We start from the raw sequence: 21,827 nt of genomic DNA, 5'->3' as shown, positions 1-21,827 counted from the left end.
CCCACTACAATAAACATTTCTACAATCATGTTATGGTAAGCATGTAAATCATCATAATGGTCTCTGAGAAACATATGCTTTACATAACCCATCAATGATCCAACTAATTAAAAGATACAATGCCAATTTAGTTTTCTAAAAACAATTTTCCTCTCAGCAGATACAACTTCTTCTTGTTTTCTTGCAATGTAGTTGCAACTCAAATGACTTCATAAAAACAGTTCAACCCATTTCCCTATATCCTTTCCTCTAAAAGAAAAAAAAGGCCCCCTATAGCCCGCTCCACTCTGTACAGAAAATTTCTGTTAGCTTAGGAGCCAAATGCTAAGACAGCATTACACAGCAGTGCAGAAAACTGCCTCAGTGGTAGTGAAGAATTATTTCCCTCCATACATAAGTTAGATTTAGTTAAGACTAACCATTCAATAGGGGATAATGCCACAGCCTCTCAGTTCCATATTGAATTTTAGGGAGCTGGAGGTGGGACTGCTTCTGGTTTCAAAAATATGAAACCATTTCTATTCTTGTGTGTAACAAGAAGATTACTGCCATGTTTCTAACCTGAACTCTTATTTCTAAAGCATTAACTGGAGACTTTCTCTACTAATTTAGCAAAATCTGAAGTGAAACCTTTCCTGTGTGCATTTAGAAAAAAGTGGGAAAGTTAAAATGCCTTGCAAAACAAAACACCTGTGGAACTCATGGTTTCCTATATACTCTTCTAGTTCTTATTTATACTAGCACAAACAAAAATATGGAATCGGAGTTTCTTTTCAAGTTACTCCACTTAATTATTTTACCCCATAACTTTTCATTTTTCTGATCACAAGCCCTTGTTTTAGGTGTCTGCATTAAAAAACAAAGTTAGTTTAACACGTGCAGTCTGAAAAGGGCCATTGCTTCAGAGCAGATTCAATCCAGCTGCGTAAGCAAACCAGAAGCTATATAAGCAATGCTTTAGTATCTGCAATAAAGGAGTTAAAGTGACAATAAGAAACTAACATGTACATTTCAGAAAGAAAGATGGCTTTTTCTTCAGTACACTAACCTTTTACAAGAAGACTGCTAACATACACCATGTACCAGCCTTAAAAATATTTGTACTGTCTTGATTAACTCAGCGCAATGATTTCATTCAACATTGCGACTCTGCAATTAAATGGGCTCATCAAACGAATGGTAAGGAACTCCACGAGGAGACTCAACTTCTCTTATTAAGAAGCAAACAGCGCACGAAACCCTGAAATCGCTTCGCAGCACTTGTACGCTAACAGCCCCAGGCTACCAAGCACCTACGCGTTTTAAACCAGGCATTTAGAGGGGGCTGCAAGGCGGGCGGTCCTGCAGGGGGTCACTGGAAAAACGAGGGGGGAACGAGGAGGAAACGAAGCAGTCACTGTAGGAGCGAAGAGCCCAGCCCCGCGTTCCCTCAAAGTCCACACAAAGCTGCGACACCCCCGACACACAACTCGCCGAGACCCCACACCCACCTCCCCTCAGCCGCGCCCCCTCCACGCGGCGCGCATGCGTCCCGCGGCTCCCCCCCGCCGTGTGCCGCCGGGCCCGCCGCGCACGCACAGCAGCTCGCGATTGGCCGCCCCGGCTGCGGCGGAGCCGGCGCCATTTTCCTCCTCCCCGCGCCGAAGCCGGGCCGGGCGGCGCGCAGGCGCAGTGGCGCCCCGTTGGGGAAGGTGCGGCGCGGCCCGGCTCGGCCCAGCCTTCGTGCGCCGGGGGGATCCTGTCAGGGTACGGGCCGCCCGCAGCCCCGCTCCTCCCCGGCGCCCGGGCCCTCCCCGGCAGCGAGTCGTACCCCTCTCCTCACAGCCCACCCCCTGGCCACAGCCTGTCCCCTCCAACCCCCCGCCGGGCCGCGACCTCCCCTTTGCCCTCGTCTCGTTTTTTTTTTTATTTTCTTTCTTTCTTTTCCCCTCCCTTCGACTCAGCCGTCTCCGAGCTATCCCAGGCCGGGGCTCCCCGCCTCGCTGGCGGCTCTGAGGAGGGAGCCGCGGCCGCCCTGGAGCGGCGGGCATGGGCCCTTCTGCCGCAGGGGGGGCTCCTGGCCCCGGCGGGTGCTGGCGGTGCCCAGGACCCGGCGGTGCCGGACCCGCCGGGGTTAGAGCGGGGCAGGCGCCCGCCCTTCTCTCGCTGAGGTGCTGGCCTCGCCTCTTGCAGCTGCCCGGAGTTTCTGCTCGTTGAGGCGAGAGGTCTCGCTCCGGGAGCGCAGGGGCAGAGCGGGCTGCTCCGAGCCGCCGCAGCGGGGCTGCCAGCAAGATCTCCGTCCCTGCAGCGCTGCTGCTAGAGTTAGCAACCCGCCGTCTCTCCTCTCCGGTTCTTTTGGGCTGCTGGAGAGGAGAGGTGAGTTGTTGTCTTTCCCTCTTGTTGTACCGTAACAGTGGAGAAAGTAGGCTAGCTTGCAGGCGGCAGAACTCGTTCAGGATGGCTTCGAGCTGACAGCTGCATTTATTTTACCTTGAGAGTCAGCTCTGTGAAAAGGCCCATTGATGCAGAAAGAGATTAGCACCGTGTTAACTGCGCGGTTCTCTCTCCTTTGCTGCAGTGCGCACTTTCACCGTTGTCTCCTGCTCTGCCTGCTCCTGCTTTCAGCATGGTAAAGAAGAATACTATCCCCGATGGGTAAGTATCCCTCACACTAAGAGAGGCAGGAGTGGGCATAGTCCTGCCCACAGAGAAGGGGCACTCGCTGCCCCAGGCGCTTGCTTGCCACAAGCATCTTCACCACTTACTGCCAGGTAAGGTAGGAACCTTCTCCAAGACAGCCCAGCCCTTCATCCCCTAGGTGAGTATAATGCTCAAACCTGTCTGTGAGCACGTCTCCTTCATCAGCCAGAGTCCCTTCTTCCTAACCTTAACCTCAGGTGCATACTTCTCTGGGGTACTGGAGTGTAGTCCATCCTTACTCACATTTGCTACCAAGAGTTGGGGAAGAACAAATAAGATGGGAGCAGGTGATTGCATGCACGTGAAGAGCATTCAGGTCCAGAAAGACGATCCAGTAGTTTTGTTTTGTTATGCAAGAAGACAACCAAAACGTTTTATCAATGAAAATAACAATAAAAAAAGCACTATTCTACTGGCTTTCTGATGACTTGAATGGGAGTGCATATGGGGACCACAAAATAGTCTCAGTTAAAATAAACATAGTTCTATTCCTCAATTCTATTAAGAAAATGTCCAGGTTCCATTAAAAAGAAGTCCAAGTTTAAAAGTTGAACCCGTGTGTTACTGCATTACAAACTTATTGGGTAAAAGTATGTGCTGAGATAGAAAGGCACATTGTAATGGAAAAATAACTTAAAATTAATATTTCCTTTTTTTTTTTTTTTTTTTTTTAGGAAAGGTGGACATTATCCGGGTTTCAGGGAAAGTTTATTAATATGCTTAGGAGGAGCAATAAAATACAAAAAGCATAATTTCCTCTAAAATACGGTGGTCTAAAAGCAACGAATAGAAACAAAAGTTATGCAAAATTTAAAAAAAAAAAAAAAAAAGAAAAAGAAAAAAGCAAAGCTTCAAGAAACTGATTTTTTTTTCGTAGCAGGCAAACTCAGGGATTAAAATTAGAATAAAATTTAAGGAAGTGCTACTTAAGCTATGAAAATTCAGTTAGAAAGTGGACACAAAAGATTGAACTCTGGAGTGGGTTAGGCTTGCAAGCAGTAACAGAGAAAGCCTGAATAATAACTGTCAGGCTTGTTTTCTTCATACACAGAAATTATTATGAAAACATTTCTCATGCATCAGGTGCTTATTTATCCCTTATTTTTCCCCACTGTTTTTGAGCTGGAGCTGCTTTTAGGCTGTATGCATTTCATCTGTAAGTATGGAAGAAGCAATGGACTCTTCTTTTGGCTTCTGTGCTTAGAAACTAACACCTGTGCCTCTTTCAAGGAGAGGAACATCTGCTGTAGAGTAATTGGTTGTAAAACTAGAATTAACTGATGATACTCCTGTTAGTCATGTTACTGAAGTGTTTTCAACTTACTCAGATACTTATTTTTTGATACTATTAACAAATCAGGCCAGACTTCCTGTACTCCTTCATAGTAAAAATTATTTCTCCCTTTTCCCAATAAAGTCTCGGAGCAGAGATAAGGTGTGCAGTATCCATTGCAGTCTTAGTCCTATAAAGTCACGCTAGGGAGATAATTTTATAACATAAGAGAGTACTATAAGAGAGGGATTCAAGTGGTCTGTTCAACTGCAGTTTCCACCAGGGTGTCTGAAACAGTGTTGTCCATAAGTAGTTGTGTATGATGGTGTTTTAGGAGAGAGCTAGCCAGTAGAGGGAGTTCAAGCTATCTAAAGAGCTACCACAGTGCTGTGATGGTTTTACTGCTTTATATATGTGTGCGCATCAGCATCCCAAGTCCTACTGTGAGTATAATTGAATAAAGTCAGATTTCAGTTTTGAAAAGCATCTGCAGAAATACCACCTTATTGTGTGTTTTCCTTAAAGGGTCTAAATAAAATCCCAGGAGTGGGGTCTTTTTATTATAAAGACAAAACTGAATTATTTTTACCTATACACTGTGAACATACTTTTTTATTCTAGTGCAGACTTCAAAACATCAGCATTTCATTTACAACAGTGTTAAAGATTGGCATAACTGATTCTGTATTTTGGTCTATGAAATGCACGTTCAAGGGTGGATGGAAGATAAAGATTACAGTAATGCGAGAGTTTAATTGTAAAGTAAAAGTGCTTCATACTGTCAGGCATAGAATGTTTTCATTTAAAAAATGTGGTATCAGAAGAAACTACTTATAATACCTGAGTAATGATTGTATCATTGCCATTCAGCTCTTAAGGCACGGCTTTAGTGTTTCAATACACCACCACAAGTGCAAAGCTATGCAATTACTTATCGATATGGGAAGGAGACTTTTTCTCCTGTGCTTTACACATTCACTGTTTTTTTTGCAAGCTATGACACAGGCTGAAGTAAAGGAAAGGGAGAAATCTGTTTTAACAGATGATTAACAGCTCTCTATATTCTCTTCCATCTGCTTTTGACCAGTGCATTGTGTTCTATCTTGAAAACATGTATAGACCTTTTAGGGGTGTCTTTTCTTCAACAATTATCAGTTATGGTATCTACAGAAGCTACTTGGAAAATAGAGCTGTGTGTATATCATGTAGTAGCAGTAGCCAAAAAGGAAGAGAGATTGCAACTAGTATTTTCTAAATGGTCTTGCTGCAGCTCCCAGTATTTCATACTCAAGTTTCTCTACAGCTACTATATTATCCTTTTTGAATGATTGGGAATTCACTTTCCAAGGTAGGTTCATAACCATAAGATGTTCATAATAGGCTTCAGAATTGTAGAAACACCTGAATTGTTAAGCAAACAATTGTATGGGCAAAATTCTGCCTCAGTTCTGTGATAGTTGATGGTAGTTGGGAACTGACAAAGACAAAACATGATCCTGAACTGGGAAAGGCAAATAATTAAATAATTTACATTTTGTTGCCTTTCAGATCTTGATCTGCAAGTAGTCCATGGATTGTTTACCTATTTGAAAACGTAGAGAAATAATACTCTAATTATAAGTGCATTGTATGTGTACAGTATGTAACTGTTATGTGATTCCATCTTAGACTCTTATCACAACATCTTTATAATGTGAATACCATCAGTTCTATGGTATTCACTATAGAGGGCATAGCTCTGCCTTCTATAATGGCAAATGCCTAGATCTGTTTCAAGACACATCTATTTCTGTGTCTGCATCTCAGTGAGACACCACTGCCTTGTTCAGGAAACTCTTACTGCCATGTTTCAGCTACTTCATGTCCAGCTTGTTTTTTAACTCAAGCCTCTGTTACTTTTTAATCACTGCTACAGGAATGATGATTGTGTCAAGTCTTCTGAATAACACCTTTGACTCATGGGTTTCTTTCCATCCAAGCAGGACACAAATTGTGTGTCATGATTCTCATTTGTACTTGTTAAAATACTATTTGTCTTTGTTTCTGTAACTGCTGTTTCAAAGATATGTAACTCATCTATCTTTTGTCCTTTCAGCCTTTATCCAGACTTCAGGAGTTTTACTTAAGCCGTGCCACCTTTACTTCCCAACTATATTCCTTCATCAACCACAAAAATAATTGAGTTCATTTCCTTAGGCATTTTTTGCTTAATTTTGATCTGCTTTTTTTTTTTGATGATGATTTTTAGTTCTGCATCAGTATGCTGAATTTTATTATTATTATTTTAAAGGTAACATGCAACATATACCCTTTACATTTTCTGATAAAAGAATGTTTTCTGCTTATTTTCTACTATAGAGCTGCCAGGTTTTGCTGATTTTTGCAGAAGTCTTGAGAGGATTGATGAAAAGTTCAGAATTTTCCAAAGTCTTTGTTACATTGCTAATGACAGCAAATAAGATTTTTAAGCAATCTTTAATAACTTCTTGCTGGCTTCTAGTTGCTTGGAATTTACAATAATCATGGTAGATTTCCATTCATAGTTTTCCAAGAGAAAGCTGGTTAAAGACGACCTGATTTTCTAACCTATGATATCCAGCTGTCTTCCTACATAGGCTGATTGGTCTTCTGTGGCTGGAATGCTTAACTTCTACCTTCCTTCAGAATGCTTTTAAACATGGATATGTGAATATGGCCTCTGGCTTCTTGTCCAGTTAAATCCTACTTTTGTAAAGTATGTTGTACATTTTAGTGTTATTGGCACTAGTTTCTATGTCCCTAGACACAGCCCATCTTCTAATTTTATTTGGAAATGGGCAAAAGTTTTAAATAAAGAAATGTAATTTCCAGAGTTATTTTAAAATAGCAAGAGGCTGGAGTTGTTAAGCCTGATTTTCTCATTAATTTTAACAGTAGTTCAGATTAAATATACATCTGAACATGTAGTATCTTTTGATACATGAACAATTAGTATCTTTTTTAGACAATCACAGAATCATGGAGTGGTTTATAACGTGAATTAGATAAAATTTTATCACCAGGATACTTCATTATGTTGTGGTTTTTGTTAGATTCAGTAATATTTTCTGTATATTAACACTTTTTGCGATCTTGATTCATGTACAATTTATCTGTCTTAAACTAAGAGAAGTGAAACAGTTTCAGAAGTTGTTTTTCTCATTTTACAACTAAATTTAGTAATTCACCTCAATGAAGGTAAAATCGATCTGCTAATTGACTTTTCACATAAAGTTTTTCATATGCTTTAAATATACTGGCATCTCTGAAAAGCGGTATGTCCAGGGTTTCTTCAAGCACACTGTAGAATTTGTGAACACCAGTTCTTTGGGGTTTTGGAATTACTAGCATTTCAAGTGTTGTAACATAAGTCTTCATACTAAAATGATTTTTGCTAAATTTTTGTGTGATGGAATATTCTTCATATTTTGCAAAGTGCCAAGAGGAAGTGAAGCAAAGGCTGTTGTTTTGAAAAAGAAGCATATTACAAAGTGAACACATTTGCGAAATCTACCTTTGTATTTTTTAATGAATGTAAACTTAGCATTTCATTGTTATTTAAGTAATCAAGAATAGTAACTGATATTGTTATTTAGGCAACTAACAATAGTAATTGACATTGTTATTTAAGTAACTTTTTAAAGGTGTTTGATTCAGCCAAATTGAAAAACTTCTGCCAACTATAATACAAACAGACTTATTTTTACCTGTTGAACCATACCCTTTACGTAATATTGGCACTACTTGTTTGTAAGTACTGCCCTAACATTTTGAGGGGATGAAGGTTTCTGGAAGTTGAAAAAAGAAGGAAAGAAAAAGACTGTTTTCAAATGTACTGACAATATCTCAGTACCACTTTGTGGAATAAGTGCAGATTTGGGGACACACCTCTATTGTGTGATAACAGCAATTGTGCACAATGTATGTTAGAAGTATTTTCTTTATAACAGTGCTTTATGGACAGTAAAGATTCCTTTTGTTATGGATCCTGATTTTAGATTTGCAAACAATAGGAGTGTCTTTACATAAATTGTGTGGCATGCTAAATAAGCTGATCAATCCAGTAGTAACACTGTTGATATTCTTCTGGTATCTTCTAGGCAACTCTCTTTCATTTATCCCAGAAGAATGTGGATCCATTAATTTTATTCAAATATGTAATACCATAAGAAAAAAATATTTATTATAGTGATACTAAAAAGATCTTAAGTTTCTTGGTTAAACAGGTTATTATTTGATGATGGATTTAAAAAAAATAAAAATTTTATCTATAAGGATTAAAGTGGTCATTTTTTTTAAACACTTGTGCACGTCAGTTACAACTGCTTGATTATGTGGTCAAAGAATGTAAGAACTATTGGATCCTGTTGTTTGTAAATCTAAAGCTTAATATATTATGCTAGTGGGCTGCATGGCTCATCATAGGAAAAAAAGACAGCTACCATTTATGATTGGAGAAACATTAAATAACTATTATATTTAACACAGCTTTAATGTGACAAGGTTTCTTGCTATGTAAGATACACATAGTTTGAAATAACTATGATAATTTTAAAGAGGTGTTATTTTTATGTATTATTTTACCAAAGTTTTAATCCTAAGAGGCAATATCTTTATTTTAGAAGTTTTATATGGAGCTACGCGTCTTCTGTTGAATCATGTTGTTTGAAAATACTTATAATAAATGTTTATTTCATTGCAGATGGCGGAGCTTGACACCAGTTGGACAGCCTATACCAGGAACTAGATTTATTGCATTTAAAGTACCTTTAAAAGGGGTATGTATAAACAGTAATTACAGAATGTCTCTACTAAATACAATGCAAAAGTAATGAATAGCATTAATATTCATGCAAGCTTCTGGAAAGTTTTATGAAAAAATATTTTGTGGTATTTAAAATATCAGTCCAGTCATCTACCAATGGCTTTATGTACATAATATATTTTTTTTCTTTCTCTTTTAAAGTTTGTATTTGATGTTACTCTTTTATTCTTCTGAAAATCATACAGTCTCATTTCTAACCAATCAGGAAAACTGATTTGATCACTTTCTGATTTGAGTTGACACTCCTAATTTCATGATCTTATTTAACATCTTTTCTTGACTGTTATGAGAAAAGTCCAATTATCACTATGGAGGGGCTTATAATACAACTAACAATCCAGGCGATATAAGCCCAAATACAAGTTTACAGAAATCAGGCTACTAAAAGATTCCAGCTACTGCAGTACTTTTAAAAATTAGGGATCCAGACTACCAGTTCTGTAAGCAAAAACTTTTATAGTGATATGGAGAAATGCAGTATTCGTAGATTTATTTGATTAATGTGTTAGTAACTCCATTAGATTCTTACTAAGATGGAGTAATGTCTTAATCTATTAAATACACTGAGCCAGTTCTCCACGTTTTTTGTGACAGGACAAAATGTGGAGACTGTCTTTTTTTCAATTCATCAGTTCTTTGATGGATTGAGGGATAGGACTGCAAATTTGCCCTTCGATATAAATTAACACTTAATTTGCACACCACTTTTATAAGTCCCTGCTTCAGATACACAGGAAAGACGTTTCTAAACTCTCTTTACATTCAACAGCTAGAATGTAGTTAGTCTTAGCAGTTAGTAGTAAATATTCTGTCTAAGCTATTGTCTGCAGTTTTCCCACACACAAAAAAATATTATTATTATGGCATATTAGTGCCCATTATGTTTTCAGTCACAATTCTGTTAACAGTGACTGAAGTGCAATGCTCACAGTGTTCGCTTCCTTAGCTGCTTTCACACAGTTTTAGTATGATGTTTCTATTGCTTTGACACCAAAGATATCAGACCTGATATGGGTCATATTCTCCATGGTACTGATGGATTGCACAACAGCCGCGTGTCTTCCACCAGAGGCTGTCAGAGGGTAGATCTATCCACTGGTGGATATAAGGTTCAGTAGATTTATAATTAGCTTCTTTGCTGTTTAAGTAGGAGAGATTTTTGCATTAGCAGCTCCTGTAATTCCACTTGATCCAGCACCATTTTTTTGCATAGATATACTGCTCTATGCAGGATTTTTTCACTGCATATTTTTCAAGTTCCTTGTCTCTCTAGATTCAGAGAAAGATACTCACCAACTTCCCCTGTAGCTCACTTGTATCTCTCACAAGATACAAAATACTCCTTGTATCTTCTGTGATAGCCTGTAAGGAGCTCATAAGCCAGTGATCGTAAAAGGATAGACATTTTTGCAGAATTCTTGATGAGTTTTTCAGAAAATCTCAAAGTCTTTCAATACATAGTCTTTCTTTCATAACACATGTGACTGTTTACTCAGCCAAGCAATATGTTTACAGATGTCATATTTTTTAAAATTGTATTTCCCCTCAATGTTAATTGTGGGTTCACATAGTAAAAGAAAAAATTCTTTTAAGTTCTGTCACAGACTTTTGCAGACTTGTGTTTTGTCACCTCAAAGTTAGTAAATTTAGCTGCAAATTTTATTAAAAAACACTGCTGAGTAGCTGAGAGATAACTGACTACTCTTCATTTTGTTTGAACTTAGACAACCTCGACTGTTTTTTCAGCAGTATACCAATTTTTGAAATACTTAGGACAGAATACTTCTATGTGCTTTCTATGCTATTTTTTTTAGCTCAAGCTTCCTAATAATATATTAGCTTGGGAAAGTCCTGCTGTTGATTCTTTAATTAGAATTCCTGCCTCTGTTTCTCAAGTTGATTCAAATTACTTGCTAACATTGTAAATTAGAATCTGTACTGTCAAAAGATTGAGTAGTTAGTTACCCTATAGCATCTGTGGTTCTGAGAGGTGTGTGGTCTGTGGCTGCCTTCCTTTCCATTAGTTCTGAGTACAGTCTACTTGAATTTCTTATTGACAAAGGAACTGAGAGGTGGTTGAGGCTGCTGCGTCTGTTTTGCCACTGTCTTTATGGGTTGTAACAGAGCCTGTGTCAAAAGGCTCTCACAGTGAACAGCACACTATTCAGAGAAAATCCAGTTTTGCGCATGAGGCATTTTCATACCTAGAATGGAGAACACGTTTCAAAAACCACAGCTACAATAGGGTGAGTAAACAATTTTTCCACTGTGTCTGTCAAAATGAAATCAATTATTCATTGTTCACCAACATGCAGCTTTTTTAGCCACTGTATTTTACTCTTATTTAATATTTCCAGTGCTACACATGCAGTAATTTTCTAGTTCTATACATTCTGCCAAGAGATGAAGCAAGGATAAAAATGCCTGCATAACATTTCTGGGGAGAAAGTTAAAACCTTTAGAATAAGTGAACTCTGATATCACAACTTGTCACAATGTTTTTTTGTGAAATACACAGTTAATTTTATGCTATTGTACAGTTTGTTTTGTACAGTATGTTTTAGGGGAAAAGGGTTGGGGTGCTTTGCTTTTTCCTGTTTAGTTACTTAATCTGTGTATATATATATATGCAGCATTTTGTAGGATTTTTTACTGTCAAATCAGTACTTACGCAAATAATGTTTGCTAATGTGCAAATGGAAGTTACTCTGCATTTTGTTGCCTTTTCATCTGAATAGGAACAAATTATTGATTTCTTGTTATTTGGTTCCTTTTCATTTATTAATCTGTATAAAACATGGGTATGGTTTTGATAGTGTAAACATTCACTTTTATAAACTGATGTTTTCTTGTTTAACATGGCTGAATATTACAAATGTTCTGTTATTAGAAGTTAAGCAAATTTTTCTTTTCCATTTTCATTGTAGGCAATTAACCAGAGGCTTACCCCAACCCAGAAATTTACACCAAAAGACTTAATTGCTGCAATGAAAGCCTTAAATGTGGAGCTTGGATTAATTATTGATTTAACATATACTACACGATACTATGAAGTTAAGGTAATGAAAGAATATAAAAAATAAAATAGTTGCTGCTGTATTTGTTTTAAAGTATTTATGTATTTGCTCATCTTGACTAGATAAGTTGAGCCATCTAAACTTACTTTGTGGCTCTAATAGAAACCAAATGTTTTATCACAGAGGAAATAACTCTCTCCCCCAGCTAGTTACATTTGTGGCTTATTTGTATTATGGTTGCTTAGAATAATGGATAAAGACTTCAGCACTAAGCACGCAGAAAAGATGCTGAAGACTTGCAGCCTGTATCCTGAAGACATTCTCATGTATGCCTAAGGTGGGCTTTTTTAGTAGTTTCTTTACTCATCTTCAGTGGTAACCACTAAAAAGTATGCATTTTAAAAATTACTTTATTTCAAATTTGTTACCTGTATAGTCCAAACAATTTTGATTGCTTCCTATTGAAAAGGAAAATAAATATTGTTAAAACTGAATGTTAATCTTTGAATGTACATTGACTTGACATGCTTAGCGTGAAGATGTGTGTATATATGATTGTTGTTGGGAAGGGTAACTATTGCTAATAGTTGTTAAATGTGTTAGAATGGAATTACAAGAATCTGCTCTCTTTAGTTAATGGTCTGCCTTATTGTTAGGGATAAGAAAGTCCTGTGTAGAAACAAACTCTTCTTTGACATCAGGTGTTTACAACAGAAACGCAAATGGTAGTTTCTGAGAGCATGTCTCTATACAGTCATGTCAAGATCATTTTCAGTTTCTATGCAGCATTTGAGCTACTGTTTTTCATGGGCATTATTATAGATGCTGCTTCAGGGTTTTCCCTTGATGCAAGATTTCAATAATGTTCACCATTTTTTTCTTTTTGTTGATAGGACTTACCTAAAAGTGTGCAGTACAAGAAACTTTACACTGTTGGACTTGAAGTCCCTGATAATGCTACTATCCTACAGTTCAAAAAGTGGGTCAGAAAATTCCTGTGGGAAAATGCAGGAAACGGTAAATATCAACATCTTAAGCTGTAAAAGACCAAAATTTTTATTTCAGTGTTAACTGCATCTTATATTAATTACAGTAGATTCTTTAAGACATCTGAGATCTCAGGTTGGTCCTTTTTGTACTCCTTGATGCTGCTGTATTTATGCTGTTTTATTTTACTTGTCTGATTGTGCTAGGGAAGTCTTCCCTGTTCAGTGCTTGTTGAATGCCTTCACCTGAAATCCACCTTATAAGTACCTGTTTCACAAGGTTTAAATCAGTTGCCTCCACCTAGCTGACATAGTACTCAATAGAAATAAGACTTTTATCTGTTTCACTCAAATGCATTGTTCAGTGTCACAACTGCTGGCCCTTTATGGATGTTTTAAATAGCACAGAGTTTCTCTGATGGCACTGGGCACTGATATTTGTGGGCGACCTAATGGAGACCGTTTAGTCTCACATAGCAGTTTTCTGAATTATAAACCCATTATTGCCCTCATATCCTAGCAATTCTTAAAAATCATTTTGCAGACACAACATCAGTGTTTCCACAATGTGGATCTGTTGCCATTTTAGTGTTTTTGCATTAGTACAATTCTCCCTGGAATGATACAAGTGCTTTTCAGGGAAATAAATTTGCAGGCGCTTTGCCACAGCCTGTTTGCAGCTTTTACCTTCTCGCTTTATTTGCTACAGATTTTAACTGTTCATCTATCTGATATTGAAGAGCCATTCCCTCAGACTTTTTTCATGCTAATTGCTATGGTTACTCTGGCATTTTCTGTGAGAAAATACAGTTTAAATTTCCAAGTCCATACAGTTTTTGCTGCAGAATGTAACTGTTGTTTTGCAGTGGAAGGTCAGCTCTGTTGAATGAAAGAGTTCTGGCTTAAATCTCAGGTATAAGAACCTAACCTGGAAGTAGTGGGAAAATTAAAAAGTGTAAGAAGATGGTTTTGTCCTTATTCAGAAAGTTAATGTGCAAGTTCTTTCTTTGCTCTTTTTTTGGCCTTAGGGAACTTACTTGGAAATAATTGTTTTTCCTTCTTGTTTTGATCCAATGGTTCTTTTAATGGGACAAAGCATAGGCTGTATTTAAATCTAATTATTTATTATTCTCAGAATCAAGAGATTCAATTCCTAATTTGTTACTGTTCCAGCTAGTAAGACTGTTTTGGCAGTGTTTATATAAATTCAGAGGTGTGAGAACTTCCATTTTTATGTTACCTTGTGCATTGTAACTTGCCCTCTGTTCCAGATTACCCCCTAAAATTTCTCAGGATTCTTCTTAAAAATAATTTTTAGTAAATTCTGAAGGGTTAGGACACCAACCTAGAATAAACTTATGTAATAGCATGAATGTCCTATTCATCATTCCTCTTTATTGTTTGCTATGGTCTGCAGAGTTAATCTCATTCTTCACAGGTTTAGAAGCAGTTAGTGAGCTAACTGCTGCTAGAGGTCCATCAGACTGTCTCAGTGTGTCTGTTATTTTACAGGAGTGATAGTATCAATTTGAAAATAGCAAGCATTATTTATCATTGCTTTACTAGAAAAGTATAATACTTCTTTTTATCTTCTTTTAATTTCATAGTAAATTTATTTTCTGAACTATTAAAGCCTGTGTTTTCCTTTTTGACAGAGAAACTCATTGGTGTCCACTGTACTAATGGAATTAATAGAACCGGCTACCTTATATGTAGGTAAGGGTTGTATAAAAGCAAAAATCAGTGTTCAGAAAGATAGTGGCTTTATAGTAGTCTGTAAGCCCTTTGGGACAATGATCTAACCATGTTTTTCTTCAGATATCTTATAGATGTTGAAGGTTGGGATCCAGAGGCAGCAATCCAAGGTATTTCACACACTTTGAACTAAGGCAAATGTCAAGTTGTAATTCACAATTAACTACAATTGTATTCACAAATACTATAATTCTGTTTTACTATCCTTAGAATTATCTCATGTGCTGACCTCCATAGAAGATTTCTCTGACTGTTGATTCTGTTCCAAACAAGTTTTGAGCTTAGCAAATTGCACCATAGGAGGATGTTTCAGCTGCTTAACATTTTTTTTTCTTTTGCTTTGAAGGGGTTTTCAGTCATAGGTTGCTGCCACTACTAGTTTTGGTTGTTTAAAATAATAAAAAAAATAAAATAAAAGCTACAATGATCACAGCTTGCTACACTATTAAATACTTCAGCATTAGTATGACTGCGAATTACTTTTTTCAAATTCAGAATCTCGCGGTCAACAGAAACCTGCCTTTTCATATTTTCGTGGATCAGTTTGCTTGCGTTTCATTAGACTCGCATCTCTTTTTCTTTAGCTTTTGGTGATGCCAGAGGTCATCGAATAGATGGTCTTGTGTATCTCACAGATCTCAGAACGCAACCAATGAGAAGGTAAGCTAAAGCTTTTAGTTGCATGCTTAAGATTTTCCTGTATGTTTACTGGTATTTTGAAGAATTCACTTACATTCATAAGCCAGAATTAACCCCCTCTTAAACATTTAATATACAACCACACATATTTTGCAAGACTTCTGATATGAATAACATGAAATACAATGTACTTCCTTTGTTTATCTTTTGAGGTTCAAAATAGTTTTGAACTAGTTTGTACTATTGAGCATTGTTGTAGTTGTATCGTACTATTCCAGCTATACCGAGTCTGTATTCTATCATTATAAATTAAAAAAGAGCCACTGCATAGATTTCATTACAAGCACTGGTCTGCCTGCTGTTGTTGGTAGAATCAGGTATTTAAAAAATAATATAACAGTTCTAAGGGGAAAATACAGTATGGGAAAAACTACTCAGAGTGGCAGATTGTTCTCAGCTCTGTTGCTCATAGTAGACTATCCTGATGCATAAGAAATATTTAATTTTTATCATATCCACACCCTACTGTACATAAGAACAGCTAACCTTTACATCTTACTAAGTTACTTGTACCAATGATATCTTGTAGCATTAAATTGATTTTAAAATAATATGTGAATGATCTGGGTTGTCCTAGTTTGATTTGAATGCCCTTTGTTCTTGTTTTAATGCTATCATTCCTTTATAGACTTAAATCATAAAGTTAGTCCCATATCATATTTTTGAATACGTATGGTGCTTGTCTCATATTTTGGATGTTGTTCCAAATGTATGAAGTTTAGGTATTCTTTTTGCTTTCTCTGCAGCCCTCCCCCAACTAGTTTTACAAGACTGAAGTTCTTTAAGAAATTCATGGATACCTGTAGCTTTAATTTAACCAAAAATTGCTGTAATTCTCAGATGAATAATCTTTGTTTTTTTTTTCTTCTCTCTCAGTAGTATGTTTAAATAAATAAATAAATAATAATAATAATAAAAAGCTTATATGAGCTGTTTTTATTCTTCCTAGTAACCTTGGAATGGATGTATGGGATTCAGATGAGGATATTGTGCCTCCTCCACATGCCATGGAAGGACCTGTGGAACGATTCCCAAATGAAGATTTTCAGGGGTAATAGGCTGAAATGTGAAATTAAAAGCCAAAACTCCCCAGAGTGGGAAAGATAATTATTTATTACTATGTGTTGTTTTTAAAGCAGCAATTCATTACAATATTACAAGAAGGTCAGCTGATTTTAACAACTAGGTATGGTGTTTTGAAACATTGGAAGTACTATAAATATTGTAATTTAAAAGACATTTTATGAATATAGCCTACTCACGCACATTATATTTACGGAATAAGAAAAAAATTGAAAAGATAAAGGGAAGACAGGGAATGTGTTATTAGAAGTTGCTGAGTAATCAGTTTACTTGGGAAAATTTTAGAGTTCCTTCTTTATTATTCTGCAGTTGTCTGCAATTATTTTTAGTTAATTTGGAATCACTGGTTTTGCCTGTTGAACAAGCACTATAGAATTACAATTGAATGCTTGTCACAGCTTCTACTATGACATTGTTTTAAAGTTTTATAATCTTTCTTACTGTTTAGATTCTTAGTAGCTGTGATACATATATATATATATATATATATTACTTGCAATGTCTTTCATATCAATTCTTAGTTAAAAAAGCTTACTGTCATTAATAACTTGTACTTAGGAGTATAGATGTTCTATTTAAGAAAGAAATTCTTTACAGGTCTGGGAAAAGATTAAGAGCTTATGATGAGCACTCTCAGAATGATTTGCAAGGACAGATACAATTGAGAGATTTCGATTTCATTAATAAAGGAGCTGGACAAAGACGAAGATCATTTAATGGCCATCAGACTCAAGATGATTTAAGAGCACCAATGCAGATGAGAAACTGGGACTACAATAGGGAACCAGGACAGCGGCGAAGGCCCTTTCCTGATCACCAATTCTATGACAATTACCAAGAAGATACGCAGCTGAAGGACCTAGACTTCAGTAACAAGGGAGCTGGACAACAGCTGAAACCTTTTCATGGACACCAGTTCCATGATGATTTACAGGCAGAGAGACATTCAAGGGACTTTGAATTTAACAGAGGCCGTGGACAAAGGCAGAGATCTTTCCCTGACCATCCATCCCACAACAATTTGCAGGAAGATATGCAGTCAAAGGAGTTTGATTTTGGTAGTAGGGGCCGTGGCCAGAGACGAAGGCAGTTCCGTGACCACCAATCTCCTGACGAATTTCAGACTCCAATGCAGTTAAAAGAGTTAGATTGTGTCAACAAAGGTCCTGGCCAAAGACCGAGACCTTTCCGTGACTATCAGTCCCATGATGCCTTACAGCCACAGGTGCAACTGGGAGATTTTGAATTTGTTAATCGTGCTCATGGACAGAGGTTGAGACATTTTCATGATAACCAACCGCACAATGACTTGCAAACAGAGACACAACTAGAAGATTATGATAATAAAGGTGCTGGACAAAGGCGTGGGCCTTTTCATGACTATCAGCCTTATGATGACTTACAGGAACAGCCTCAGTTAAAAGATTTTGATTATGTTAATAAAGGGCAAGGACAAAGGCCAAGACCTTTCCATGATCATCCTGGTCATGATGACTTGCCACGTGGATGGTGTTCAGACAGGTAAATCACACTTTAGTTGTAAGGCCAGGATTAGAGAGAAAAAGTGTAGAGCTCAGCACTTTTAAAATAAATTTCAAATTAGTTCTTTGATATATAAATATTAAGAAAATAATAATTTGAAACAATAATCCTTCTAAAATCATATATGAATGATCAGTTAATTACCTCTTTACATTTTGATTTATGGAAGGATCTGATTTAAGCTGGAGTGTTGTAATTTCGAAAGCCAATGTTTCCTAAACTAGAAGATTGTATTTCTTTAAATTAAAGCTTATGTTTTACCTTTTTCAGACTTAGCTTGAAACAAAACTTTGTCCCACTTTGTTTTGTATAGAAACTTAGATTTAAACAGCAATTCTCAAGACAGAAGAGGACACAAAATTTTATTTATGTCCTCAGTCAAACTGAGATAAGCACTAATACTAAAAGGAAGTCTTTCACTTATTTCATGAGTTAATAATTTCCTAGAAATCCTTTTGCTTATGAACTTGCATCATATTCTCCCAAATACATATACCACTTATTACTAAACCTGCTGGATTCAGTAGTTAAGTTTCTGACATAATATTTAAAAATACTTTTTTATCTTTCAGAACATAGTTCAGATATTTGCCAGTAAAGCCTGATTTAATCATTTTCATTGTACTGGTGAAACAGAGGACAGTGTATCATTACCAAGAAATATTTTGACATGGTGAACTAATAAAGTTAAGATACTTCTATTAAAATTTCATTTGAAGTAATTTTAATTAATACTTTTCAAAGGCCTGAAATCATTTGTATTCATCTTAATGTGCAATTCTTGCAATTATTTTCAGAAGTCAATCTTTTTCTTCCCATGAAAATGTACTGGAACCTCATTTTTCCTCATCTCCTTCACTTCATAGAGATTACGGGTCTGATAATGATGACTTTAACAGAAGCTATAGGTAAATAATGGATTTCATATGTTGTTTTCTGACTTACCTTTATACTCGAATCCCTTCAGAATCCAACCCCCCAAAAAATAACTGCACAGTGTAAAAATTGGGTTTACTTTTTTTTTTTTTTTTTTTTCTTAAATGCAATTTAAACTATTGAATCTGAACACTGAGCAAATGACGTGACTAAATTGTGGTCCATCCATATCATGCTTGAATGTCATTATGAAACAGTTTGAGAATCCCTAATCTGAGTCATTAGCATGAAAAGCACATCTCAAACTGACTTACTATAAAATACAAAAAAACTATTTGCAGTAAGCACGTAAGTTGAAGTACAGATGCTGTATTTAACTCTTAAGTGCTGTCTACCACACAATACTACCACAATATACTCTACCATAATGAGAGTATAAAATGAACTGTTTTATTTGTAAAGACTTCATTGTGCATGTTTGCTCTTCTTACAGTAATCGAACAAATTGTCCAGAAGACAATAGAAGAGTGCATCCTTCGGATGAATTTAACAGAGGAAAAAACAGATTTGCACCATATTCTTCACGTACAATGCATCCATCTTCATCTGTACACCAGGAAGGTAGTTCAATAGACTATGAAAGAAAAACTTTTCAAGGCGAACCTACCAGAGAGATTGAACAAGGCAAAAGATTACCAGTTGTAACAGTTGATTACAATTATGGTCTGCCATTAGATTATGGACCTGAAGAGGAAGAGAGAAATTATGATTTACCTCCAAAAGACTGCTACAACTGGCACTGAATACAAAGGACAATGTTTGCTCAGCTTAGACTTCCGTTTACCTATTTTGCTTTGTATGTGGACTTTTTTTTTTTAAGTTAGGAAAATGCAAATTTCAGTAGTAGAGAACTGGTCTCTGTTGTAAGATCAATTTCTACTGATGTTTGGTTCTTTATATTTATTAGAGTGTATTTGTTCACTGTGTTTGTAGACAAGGTCTCAGTACACACGGAATGAAAGTAGTCATTCCTTTAAGCAAAGTTGGAGCCTTGTACCTTAAACCATACAACTTTGAGTGATTGTAATTGTCTTTTGTGTTTCTTTTTTTCTTTAAAATGTATGTAATTTCAGGATGCAAGAGGCATAATAAAATACTGCACCGTCAGGTAGACTAGCACTGAGATTACAAAAAAAAAAACACTATGAAATGAATGAAACAAATTTATGTCAACTTCATCCTTTAATAATAGCAGTTTGTTATTGTTGCTAACGATTACTGCTAACCTTTGTGACATTGCAGTTTAATTCCATTTTTTTGTACCATCAACTGACGTAGGTGTGCTCTTTTCCATAGCAGATTTCTTCCCAGATTGCTAATAACTTGGAAGTAACTGGAGTTTGAATAGTCTAAATGTAAAACTTGCTTTTCATCATTCTGAATATCTCATACTAATTGTGTATTTTTTCCTGATCCCACAGATTATAAATGCTTCAGAATAGCCCAGTGCAGGTGAATTTCACAATTTTCTCAGCAACACATCCAAATGAGGCAGGTCATGTATCAACAGGTTGCCTGTCTCAACTGGCCAAGATTGCCTGTGCCTTTGTGTTTACACCTTCCTGTTTGTCAGTCAAATGTTTCACTCTCCACTTCTGTTTTCTACTGGCTTCTTTTTTACAGCACAGCAGAGTAATCAGAATGGAAGAATAACCTCTTTAGGTAAGTTACTTTTAGAGTCGTGCATTGGAACAGTCTCCTCTGAATTGCCATTTCTTTGGGTCTCAGGAAGGTAGCGCAACAAACAGTAACTGAATTCATGCCAGCTGCTGCACAGTAGCAGCAACAGCTCCTACTTTTGTTAAGCACATCTTAGTTCATAGGACAGAAAACAGTATTAATGTAATGCTTAAGTGAACCAAAATTTTTACATTTTTCAATATTACTCCATTTTAATAACTCAGATGTTTCTAAAATGATACAGGGAAAGCAGTCTAGGTTCATCCTATGACATTAAGATAACTGAAATGAATGCTAAATCCTCAAATTACACAGTTAAGAAACTGCCTCAAAAGCTATATAGCTGTGAAATGTAAAGCTGGAGGGTGGAAGTATACACTAGAAAATTCAAAAAGAACAGTGTTCAGAGCAAGAGCTCCACAGACCTTTTTTGCTTTTTAACTAGCACCATGAAACTCAGATTTCTGGTCTATGGCTACTAAGTAAGGGCTAGACTTGAGAAGTGTGGAACATCTGGCAATTCCCATTGACTTGTAACACATGCAGAAAGTTCCAAAAATCAAAGGATTCTGTGGATATAAATTCAAAGTGCAGATACTTCATTGCCTTTGCAACTGGTACAGCAACTTTACTTTGTATAATGAACAAAGCCAAATTGTTCCCTCATTTTCACAGCAGCTAGTCAATAGTATTTCCCATTAAATCTAGGATTGTGAGCCTCATTAATATGCTCTCAGGAATGAAGTTCTCTATATGTAACCCAGTTTTGGAACTAAGCACTAAATGTTAAGAAAAAGGAACTTTTTTCCTTCATTTACTCTTTTTTAAAACGAGGGGTAAATAAAGTCTATGCTTCCTTATTTTGGGGCAAGGAAGATCTGCAACATGGGTTACTATATTGCCAGATTAAAAATAAACCAAAATCAACCAAAAACCTTCCTGTTTTTTGTTTTTTTGTTTTTTTCCTGTGAGAGAACTGAGAATTAGGGACTGGTGTTACAAGCATTTGTTCTCTTCTTACACTATGTATGTTCATAATGTGAATAAAGAAGAGATACTTGCTCCTTATATTTTTGGTTTTGGATTTGAATTAAGCTTTTAGGATTGAAGTAACCCTACAGTCAATCTACACTTAATTCAGGCTGGGGCTGCTGGGACTCCCTGGATACCTGAAAAGCTGATGGACGCACTGGAAAGAAAGTTCACTGCAAAGAGAAATGTGGCAGGTCTACAAGGAATTAGGAGGGGTGTTAGCTATTACCAGTCCTTGGTCAGTTCCTGCAGGACTGAGAGTTTGCATGCTGCTCCAGTGTTTGGGAGCCTTTTAGCTATCT

At 36.7% G+C, this 21,827-nt stretch overlaps 1 protein-coding gene across 1 annotated transcript; it reads left to right on the top strand.

Moving 5' to 3' along the window:
* Window positions 1–1,524: 1,524 nt before the first annotated feature.
* Window positions 1,525–21,354, top strand: LOC311211465 (uncharacterized protein; the record flags this gene model as incomplete). The annotated part of the gene is made up of 12 exons (XM_084290198.1): window positions 1,525–1,746; window positions 2,558–2,634; window positions 8,673–8,748; window positions 11,723–11,854; window positions 12,706–12,829; window positions 14,454–14,514; window positions 14,617–14,663; window positions 15,138–15,213; window positions 16,202–16,303; window positions 16,933–17,856; window positions 18,675–18,785; window positions 19,247–21,354. 12 exons carry the CDS (start codon window positions 1,525–1,527, stop codon window positions 19,554–19,556), a joined length of 2,262 nt encoding a protein of 753 aa, XP_084146324.1. The 3' UTR covers window positions 19,557–21,354.
* Between the last annotated feature and the right edge of the window lie 473 nt (window positions 21,355–21,827).

Source organism: Netta rufina, assembly GCF_964035555.1.
Source record: "Netta rufina genome assembly, chromosome: 7".
Taxonomy (NCBI): Eukaryota; Metazoa; Chordata; class Aves; order Anseriformes; family Anatidae; genus Netta; species Netta rufina.
Note: the sequence above shows the minus strand (reverse complement) of the source record. Positions and strands in the feature narration are given on the sequence as shown.